The sequence below is a fragment of the Gekko japonicus genome, unplaced genomic scaffold (assembly GCF_001447785.1).
Source record: "Gekko japonicus isolate JY-2015 unplaced genomic scaffold, Gekko_japonicus_V1.1 scaffold106, whole genome shotgun sequence".
NCBI classification, from domain to species: domain Eukaryota; kingdom Metazoa; phylum Chordata; class Lepidosauria; order Squamata; family Gekkonidae; genus Gekko; species Gekko japonicus.
This window is the reverse complement of record NW_015170890.1, coordinates 390,087-401,143: the sequence shown is the minus strand read 5'-3', so window position 1 is coordinate 401,143 and position 11,057 is coordinate 390,087. Positions and strand designations below refer to the sequence as shown.

General features: G+C 41.8%; 1 protein-coding gene across 1 annotated transcript in view; it reads right to left on the bottom strand.

Annotated features, from left to right (window-relative positions):
- The window catches only part of RBMS3 (RNA binding motif, single stranded interacting protein 3), a gene marked incomplete at its 5' end in the record, with an annotated part of 435,264 nt that overhangs the window by 77,433 nt on the left and 346,774 nt on the right, over positions 1-11,057 (bottom strand). The window contains one exon of the mRNA XM_015418391.1: positions 6,421-6,471. Coding sequence (XP_015273877.1) covers positions 6,421-6,471 — 51 coding nt within the window. The remainder of the gene's footprint in view (positions 1-6,420; positions 6,472-11,057) is intronic.

The window sequence follows — 11,057 nt, the reverse complement described above, 5'->3', positions numbered from 1 at the left end:
GGAAGGAAGGAAGGAAGGAAGGAAGGAAGGAAGGAAGGAAGGAAGGAAGGAAGGAAAGAAAGAAAGAGCAAGAAGGGAAGAAGGAGGAAAGAGGGAAAAAGAGAGAAGGAAAGAAGAAGGAAAAGAGAGGAAGGAAGGAAGAGAAAAGAAAAGGAGGAAAAGAAAAGAGGAAGGAAAGGAGGGAAAGAAAGAGGGCAAAGAAATGGGAGGGCTCTCCCATCCCCCACTCCCCAAATCAAGCCTCCGCCACCCCCCACGGATCTCTCACTTACCCCAGGAGGTGGCGGGGGGCCTCTTCTGGCCTTCCCCCGGCCCGCAGCGCTCCAGTGTGAGCCCTGGGAAGGCAGTGACACGCCTCCTCCGGCCTCCCCGGGGCCACAGCGCTCCGGCGCTGGCCCAGGAAGGCAGCGATGGGCCTCCTCCGGCCTCCTTGGGGCCGCGGCGCTCTGGCATGAGCCCCAGGAAGCAGCTACAGGCCTCCTCAGGACTCCCCGGGGCTGCAGCAGTCCAGCGTGGGCCTCAGGAAGGCGGTGACAGGTCGTAGCGTGGGAGCTGGGGGCGGGGCTTGCTGCCACCGCCATTTTGCCAGCTCCTGGGCTCCCGGAGCGGTGCTTCGGTGCACTCCAGCCCCAAAAGACCCCTGATGGTATACACGATTGCATAAACAAACAGTATTGGGAATTGGGCCTAAGTTAACTAAGCAAGTGAATTCATCCTTAAGATACTTGCACACTTGCATGGTTTTTGCCTTGAATTGTATTTAAGTGATATCACAAATTAGGGCTGGGGAAAAGTTGATGTGACCTGCATCAGACATGTGACACCACAGAACACCATACCGATTGGTACCTTGATTATCAGAGTTATCAAACTGGAAGTCCTTGATTTCCTGCCTAAAGAAATACTTCATGACTGTTCTGCTGAGCTTTGGCACCAGCTTCTGGTTAAGTTATTTCAACCTTTAGCCTTCTCTGGTTTAGCTAGCTCATTTTCAAAGGGTGATTAAAAATGCACAGCTTTTTGAGAGAATAGTTGAGAAAATAGCAGCCAGTTTAATTTTTCTGGCATGTTTTCTGTTTGTTTTTCTTATTATGTAGGTGAACTATCATGTTTCAGTTTGGACACACAACACAGAATCAATGCTCTGTTTCTTCACATTTGTACTCAAACACACTGAACTTACGATAAAAGCACATCATATTCAAGATAGAAAAGCTATAAGTTTTGAGAGCTTTTTGTGAGCAGACACGAGGAATTCAAAATAATTTGTTTAAGAAAGCTGGAGCCAAAAGATTACAATATGAATGTGGTGATCTGGATTTTTTCCCCTCCAATGCAGTCAAATAGCAGAACCTGGTGAAAAGGGGAAAAAGCCATGTACATTTACAATGTGATCCTAAGCAGAGTCACATCAACTGAAGTCAATGACATACCTCTCTTTAGGATGCTACTGTTAAGTTGGTAAGCTTGAATACTTAATTTAATTATTTAAAGGAAAAAACTGGCATCCTGCAAAAAAAAAATTAGCCTGCAGAGCACCTTTAAGATCTCTCTCACATCAATAGACTTTACAGTTGCCCAGTTCTAGTAACAGTTGCCCAGTTCTAGAAGCCACCAAAAGGTAGAAATCCTAGATAGATGGAAACTTGGGAATCATAACAACTGGACTGCGCACACACCCACCCACACACTCACATTCTGAATGGCATTCCAGATTTTTTAAAAGAAAGATAGAACTTGAGCAGTGACTCACAAAATCTCATACCCTTCTACAAGTTCTGTTAGTTTTTGAGATGTTACTGACTCCAAGGGAGGTCGCCTTATAGACCCTGTTCTGAAACTATACAAGAGTAAGGTTATACCCCATCTCTTGTATGGAGTCGAAGTATGGGGATGGAATGATGCCGTCTTGGCCAGTCTTAAAGTAGTCCAGAATCATTTTTAAGGTGCATTTTAGCTCTCCCTAAGGGTTCTCCAGCTGCTCTGATGAGAGCTGAAGCGGGTATCCCTTCTCTTAAGGCTCGGGCACACCTTATAATTATTAGATACTGGAAAAGAATGGAAAACTCACAAACTAACTCAGTCACCAATCCTTGACCTGCTGTTAGCCAAAGATTCGCAATGCCGTGATTTCCTTAACAACATTCGTTCAAGATATTCTATCCCCAATGATCTTTTGAGAACATCAATTGATAAAGCCCAACTTAGAAACTAGATTTATGACTTTGATGCCCAAATAGACGGCTCTTTGATATTAAAATCAAAAACAGCACCATGATACAAACTAATTAAATCGGACCATACTAGAACTCCATATCTAGTCAACATATTCAAATATGTACTTAGAGTGTCCTTTACTTCCCAGTTTCAATCAATGCCAACGGCAATTTTGGAGGGCTGCTTTAATCAAACTCCATTGGCACCCATGTACATTGGCATCTATGTATTTGTGGCACCCATGTACTCGAGGACTTACATCATTATATCCTCTTTTGCCCACTGTACTCCAGTCCGAGGGCTAAATTTTTAGCAGGTATTTTATCTTGTCATAGTGTATACCCAGTTGAGGATCAAATCTCATTTTTGTTATCTGACATTGATGCATATGTTTCTTATAAAGTTTCATTATTTGCCCTTGCTGCAAAGAATATACATTCCAAGGTGGCAATGGGAAGGGGGATTATCTACTGTATTAAATTAGTCACATTTTGTTACTGACTTTCAGTACTTCTGTATATTCTGATATTAGCCTATAACTTGTTCATAATTTTATTTATTTTTATTTAACTTTCAATTTATAGACCGCTCACCCCCTAAGGGCTCTGAGCGGTTTACATTGTACAATTATTAATTACATTACCTTACTAGGGCCACACACACAATGAGGGGAAGGGGCTACCTATCAGGCACCCATGGCAGGGTCTTAGATGTTGTAGTTTCTTACGGAGGTTCTTCAACCGTTCAGTTTGGAGAAATTATTATGCTCTCTGCAACTTGTTGAGGGGTGTTTCTTTCTTTTCTTTTTCTTTTTGTCCTCACTCTTCCTTATCACGAGAGACAAGACATGAAACCCAAAGGAACTTAGAGACTAGAAACATTGTAGTCCTATCACACACAATATGTTTAGAATCGAAAAGAATCATGAACGATTTAGTATTTGAATCAATAAAGAAAGCATTACTTTTATTTCTAAAGTATGTTTGGACCTTCCTACACACAGTGAGAATTGCAGTTTTATCCGATACTAGGTTCCATTGTGAAATAATGTCTTCAGGAATTCACTAAAATCAGTCATACCCAAGCACTGCCAATGCAGCAGTAAGATCAAAATAAAGGTTCTGAAACAGGAATCAAGAAATATTTTAATTTTGCTGTCAAAAATCCTGTGTGTGAATACAGGGAATGAGGAAAAAAATTCTAGCTATAGAAACTCTTTTCACTTCTCTGTGTGATTCTAACACAAGACTCATAATTCTAGGGCATAAGAACAGTCAGGGAACATATTTATTTCTACCTGTAAACCTTCACGGAAGCATCAGTGTAGGTGGTTTAAAGGGCTGACATCCTTCCCTACCTCTTAAGGAAGAAATGGGCCCTGCATACAGATTTAGAGGCAGGGATTTATCTTGGTAATTTCACCCTGAACTTTTGAGTTCTCCGCAACAGGATGATGGGCCATTGCAGACTTGAAAACTGCCCTCAGGAAGCAACCGTAGTGAATGACCTAAAGGGCTGCAAATCAGGCTGAGAGTATTACTGCATGTAGGTGAGGGAATTATTCCTGCTCCGTGCATATCTAGTGATTAACAGAGTTTGTTCAGTTTGAGGCACAGCCAATAACAAAAACCCAAATATTATATATAAGCAGTAAAAGGTAAAGGTTCCCTTGCTCGAAAGCCAGTTGAGTCCGACTCTAGGGTTGCGGTGCTCATCTCCGTTTCAAAGCCAAAGAGCCAGCACTGTCCAAAGACGTTTCCATGGTCATGTGGCCGGCATGACTAAACACCAAGGCTGTTACCTTCCCACTGAAGTGGTCCCTGTTTATCTACTTGCAATTTCTTGCTTTCGAACTGCTAGGTTGGCAGGAGCTGGAACTAGAGATGGGAGCTCACTCCGTCATGCGGCAACTCAGGTCTCGAACTGCTGAACTACTGACCTTCCACAGCCTGCAGTTCAGCGTCTTAACCACTTGAGCCACCACAGCTCCTATATAAGGCATCTTAAAAGTAACACTAATCAATGACAATGCTGAATACTTAAGTTGGGGAAAGTGTCAATGCTGCCATCACCACACTGCAAAGGACACCCCCCCCCCCACACACAGACACACTCAGTTTGTACTTTCCTCCTAATCTCCTGTCTCTCCAAACCAACAGTCAAATTTGTCCTGCAGAATCAGTGCATGACTTTGCATACAAAATGCACCCACTTCTGAGCAGCTGAAGAAATCTGAAACAGGGACGCAATCGTGTCTCTAGGATCTAGCTCCACTGCTATAAACATTTCTTCTGGTGTATGATTGATTCTTTCTGGGCTAGTGTTTCATGTCAGGTCCCTATGAGCATGGCAGAGACAAAGCTAAGGTAATGCATTTCATTGAGCTCAGGTGCATTGACAAGAGTGAATTTTGGGCTGCACAAAGTCGTACCAGCTTGATAAAGAATGCTGCAGATTTAAGAAAATGTGAACAAAATTCACAACCATTCAATAAGCCAAACATCACAGCAAACATCCCCCATGACCTTGCAAAGTAAATGTACCTATTTCTTTGTCAATAATGCTTTGTTAGCACTACAGCTGTGATTTTTTTTTTAACCTTACTTGGTAAGCAAGGTTAAAAAGAACTTTACAGGACACCTATCAAAATAAGAGCCATCCAACCAATCCTTAGTAGAACTAAACCAGCAGATAATTTATAAGGCAGCAGTGATTCATTTCTTGTATGCCTCTGAATATTTCAACAATTTGGTAAGGTTCCTTCCTTCCTCACTGAAAACCTTTTTATTTTATAAAGAAAGAACGAAAAAATTAACAAGAGGAACAGCAGCAGATGTGTTCATCCTTGCAATTCAGATTACACAGGAGTGTAATTTTCTTGCTCTCCCTAATGTAATGATTCAGAGAATATACAAAGCGTACTTAACTTTGCAATTCCCTTACCATCATTAATGGCCACCCTCCCCACCAAAAACTTCCCCAACAGCATACTTATTAACATAATCTTACAGCTGAAATGGTATCAAATTTAGGGAGCTTCCCTAAGGGTATTTGCAGAATGAAGATGTCTTCAGCACACCTGACATCTGTCAACCACTTGGGAATAGCCCTGAACCCCCTGCTAGCACTCCAGAACCAAACAAAGGTTAGTGAAAAGGAGGGCCAATATTAAAACCTTTCCATAAAAAAGGCACATGTATTTATTGATAATAACAAATTTTAAAACATATATAGGGGCCCAATTACAACCAATGTATATAAAACATAACAATATCAAGGGCTTAAAAAGTTGACCTTACGCATTTCGGCCAAAAAGGCCTTCCTCAGAGGTCATACATATGTGGCAAGATGGTTAATAATTATAGTCACATAGACACAATCAGAAATATATACACAGTATAGATTCAATAAGGACCATAAAGTAAATTGTTCAGAAGTAAAATCACCAGACACAGGATAAATATGCACATAAGACCTTTAAAGTGCAATCACTAGCCCAGTGATTATAAAATAAACTTATGGTCCAAAAATTTCCTTCTTTGATTGTGTTCCCACAGTATTCACAAGTAAAAAGCAGTGTGTTAGGTTCAGTTTTTTCCCCTTCTTGTTTCTGTCCCCCTGCTAGCACTAACATTGGGCCAGGGGTTTTATGGATCAGTGTAACTGCTACTTTCCAAACATAGCACAAAACCCACATAACATTGAACTCATTTTTGTCTGTGTACTGCTCTTCTAGTTTCATGCTACATTGTTGATTGAGAAGACCAAGAACCTGTTACCAGAAATCTCTTACAGTGGCTACAGACAACCATTTTGTTACATATTTAGCCCTGCACCTGACTTGTGCGGTTAATAAAATGACCTTTTAAGGTTAATAGTATGACCCAGCTGTCCCTAGTTTACCCTGGCATAGTTTACTTGGTTGTCTGCTATCTCACACCGCTGGAAATCGGAAATCTGAGTTATGTAGCCCTGCCCATGTACACAGTATTTAGCAATAATGCATGCAAAGATAAAATGAATAGAACTGATATAATCTAAGTTCTCTAATGACCAGCCTACTATTTTGTACCAGATATCACTTCAATAACCAGTTAAAGAACTTGGATGTTCAAGATAAGTAACTTCTACAACCTGGTGAAACTACCCCACTCCCAGTAACACCAGAAAAGCATATGTGTATATGAACAAATGCTCACTTACTGTTGGTTGCATAACATATGACGGATGAGGCATCCATGAAGTACTCTGAACCTGTATATCAGAAAGCACCATATTAGCATAACAGTGTGCTGAACAACAACAACTGAGCTTTGAATAAAACATAGAGCAGACTGAGCCCTTGATGCTCCGCTTCAGAAAACGTCTCTGTCCTAATTTCACATGTCAATAAAGTTGAAGAGCTTGGTTAGATTCCCTCCCAAGTGCAGGCTTGTAAACTTTAATGGCAGAACCCCACTCAGGACTTGAAAGGCAAGTCTGTACAAGAGCCTTGTTCCTGTGGTTTGGATGCAACCCCGCAAACCCCACAGCAGCAGTGCTGACCAGCACACAGGTCTATATCAGCCTACCCGGAAGAGAAAGGAAGTTGCAGAGTTGATGTCAGTGGCAGTCCGCACAGAGAAACAGTACATAAACTCAGCCCTGAACAAATAATCAATGCTGCATACTGTGACTAATGAGAAGAATGTGACACGTCTTGTTTAATCATTAGGATAAGGGTAAGTCCATACCAGAAAGGATGGCATGATCTGGGGTCCTCAAGCTGCTCAACTCACGGCTCCAACATTCCTTTCTTATGAGAGGGCATAGCTGCTCATTAGCTTACTGACAGAGGCCCAGCTGACTCTTTATCACCTTTAATAAAAATCAGTGTTGGCTCAGTAGAAGGAACTGGCCTGAGGCTGCCTCTCTGTTCCACCAGCAAGCCACCAACATACTGTCCTGCATTTCCCCCCACCCCGAGTGATGGAGCAGCTAATGATTCTTCCTTCCTTGTTCCCAGGCATCTTGAATCACAATATGACAAACTGTACATGCCCAATAAGGTTTTCCACAGTGTTGCAAAGCATGAAAATCTGGAGAAAGTTTTGGAAGCTCTATTGGACATTTATGCCAATGCATTGTGTTTTAAGATGTCTGCAGAATGAGGACAGAGGGAGTGTTAGTTGCTCTGGTTCTTAGGCAGCAGGGGAGCAGGGGCAAGAGGAGGCAGGGGTGAGGAGCAGGCAGAAGCTGGGGCCAGGGCTATTTTTGGGCAGGAACGCACAGGAACGGAGTTCCAGCTGGCTCCTGAGTTGGCCACGCCCAGCAGGAACTCATTAGCATAATAGGCCACACCTAACAGCAGACACTCATTAGGATTGGCTACATTAGGGGTGTGTGGCCTAACATGCAAAGAAGTTCCTGCTACAAAAAAAGCCCAGGGTTTTGACAACAAAGTAAACAGAATAAGAAGCAAAAGGTGGGTGTGGTTGGATGACCACACTTCTGGTAACATGTGGGGTGTGGCCTAATATGCTAATGAGCTGTGCTGTTAGGGGTGTGGCCTAATATGCTAATATATTTCTGCTGTTGGCTGTGGCCTAATATGCTAATGAGTTCATGCTGGGCTTTTTCTACAAAAAAAAAAAGCCCTGGCTGGGGCAATATAAGGGCAGCAAGATGTGAAGGCAAGATAGTGGTGGTGGAGGAAAGGGCAGTTCCCCTCCCCATTTCATCACCTGAGGCTACTGCCCTACCTTGCCTTATTATAAAGCCAGCCTGACTGAAGTGGTGTATTGCAATGGAAGGTGGCATATTGCAATGGAAGGAATTTTTCTGGCATTGGCAGTTATCCTGGTTCAGAGCACATGAGTCAAGTTTCAAGTTAGTTTCTCTTGCAGGAAAAGTTCAATCAGCTAAGAAGATAATAGTTAGCAAAGACTCTTAATTGATTAGCAAGCTCTTGAGTAAGACATGTACACACCCAGAATGCATCATACCATCTTTAAATTAACTTTGTTAAAAACAGAGAAGTGTCCCAGTGGCCTAATATTATTAACTGTTTTCCAAGAAATATTTCAGTTTTTTAACCAGTAATTTCATTGCCCCTATATAAGAATATTGCTTTTGCAAAAACATCTAGAATAATACCTCTTACAATGAAAGTAAGATCTTCACTCCCTGATGCACCCTCCAGACTTCCAGTATACGGTACACTTTTCAAGCAAAATTAGAGACTTTTGGCTTTAGACCAGGCTATGGACAACAAAGCCAGGAGGTCACATGCAAGATCGAGAGATCATCTGCACTTAGCTCCAAGATGATATAGATCCAGATTCATACTTCACATGTGGCAGCTTTTTAGCTTTTCTCTCAAAAGAGCTCCAACAACAATTAAGATCCAGTCCTAGGCTACTTGCAGCTATTCCATTCCATGCCTTTAAAGAGTTGACCACACACACATCAGAGAATATTACAGACACTCCCACAAATGTCATTCACAACCATTACAAAAGGTTGGGAGGGGCTGTGACTTAGTGGGAGAGCATCTGCTTGGCAGGCAGAAGGCCCCAGGTTCAATCCCTGGCATCTCCAGTTGAAAGGATCAGGTAGGAGGTGATGTGAAAGACCTCGGGCTGAGACCCTGGAGAGCCGCTGCCAGTCTGAGGAGACAATACTGACGGTGATGGAGCAAGGGTCTGATTCAGTATAAGGCAGCTTCATGTGTTCATGTGGCAGTAAACAAATTGTTGGCAATGCAAGCTGTGCTTTCATTAGCTGTTTGAATAAGTAGATAGAGTCTTGTTCCTGAGCCAGTCTGGTGTAGTGGTTAAGAGTGCAGACTCTAATCTGGGAGAACCGGCTTTGATTCCCCACTCCTCTACATGCAGCTGCTGGTGTGACCTTGGATCAGTCATAAATTCTTTCAGAGCTGTTCTCTCTAAATTATCTTGTAATTATATGTAATGTATTTTATAGTTGTTGTTTGTATGTTTGGCTTAAGACCTCGGGCCAATGAAGCTAATAAATGAAATGGAAATGGAGAGCTGTTCTCTCAAGGGCAGTTTCTGAGAGAGCTCTCTCAGCCCCACATACCTCACAGGGTGTCTGTTGTGCGGAGGGAAAGGGATCGCAAGCTGCTCTGAGACTCCTTTGGCTAGGGTATAAATCCAATCTCCTCCTCCTCCTCATTTCACTATTAAAGTTTATTGTGATTATTTCCATTACCAACTAAATTTCTAGTCACTGCATTCTTGGAAGACATTTTAGATTTTTCTTATAATTTCACAGCATTCAAATCTTCCTATAATTCTGAATTAGTAACGACAAGGAAGAATGGCACGATTGAATACAATCACAGTTGTGGTTATAATATGTAATTAAAACTGAAGTTAATCAAAATTAAAATATAATTCTTTATATCCAAGAGTTCAGAAGGATGCTTAGAGAAAGTTGTCTTTTCTTCTTCTTATTGCAAGTCTTGTTGAATTAAGTTTAGGGCCAGAGGTTATCCAGCACCTTGTCGGTATGCAGTCTCAGACTTTATTATACATAATAACTTGATTATCCAATGAGCAAACACTCTCAGATGGTCATAAAGCTTTGCTGGTAATCACTATGAACTACACCGTTTATTTCAACAGGCCCAATCCTTTTCAAGAACACAGTTTTTGCTGCTCTGATTCCTTCCATCTCATTTTCATACTATATAAACTTCAAATCAGCAAATGCTTTAATTTACTTTTTGCCTAACTTCCTAACAATAAATTAGAAGCCATGTGGGATGGATCTGGCCAGCTTTTTCACTCAATCCTGTACAATTCCTGTCCTTAGTAAAGCCTTTGTCCCATATGACTTCTGTCTAGGGTTGCCAGCTCTGGGTTGGGAAATACCTGTTTCCTTTCAGCATCCTCTGGCTCTCACTACCCAGCAGATGCTGAAGGAAACACAAGATTAACCCTGAGTAGGCTTAGAGCATTGGCTCCACGTATAAAAAAGCAATCTGACGAAGCATTAGGGGAAACAGAATATGTACCCAGGAAATCCGTTGTCGCATGGCAATTGTCTGGAAGCAGCAGCAGCACTGCATGATGCAAAATAAAGGAACAAAAGAAGAAGCAAGTTTGTGGACTGTAATGGGAACAGAATCAATTTTTTTCGCAGTGAATATTGGTGGGGTGCAACCTTCGGTTAGTCACTGTGGTTCATTTGTGGCTTGAACCACTTGGATGCTGGCAACCCTACTTCTGTCCCATGATCCCAGAATGCCCTTTTCTGTTGATCGAAAAAAAAGGGGGGGAGGCTTCCATTTTCACAAGCAGAAAAGCTGATTGGGGCCAACCTTTTTTGTCCATTTGTTCCTGCCCCAGTTCTTCTCTTGCTGACACATTCGTTTATACAAGACCTTCCCTAATCGCTCTCTCTTCCTTTCCTCTTCTTCTTTATTTCTTTGTTCTTTCATGTCCTTGCAATATCATCCAATGTTCCTTCACAATAAAGAATTGCAGACAGAGTCTAAAACATCAGAAATCTCTGAGGAAACATCAACTATTATCGCCTTCCTCCTGATCTGTCATGTCTAAATTCTCAGCATATCTTCAACTCTTGCAATTTCTCTGTGATGACTGAACCTGAATCAAATCAACCATTTCCCCCACCCCCAACACTTCTTGCAACAAGTATCTTTCAAATGACTTTTTTATTCCATATCAGTTTTTCTTGCCATTTGAGATATCATCCTACTTTGGTCCAAGTAAGTACATACTTGGATATACTCAATTGTCTCTGTAACCTTGCCCTTTGCATATGCATTAGTCAGGGGTATTTGATTTGATTTTGTAAGCAGCCAGGAAAAG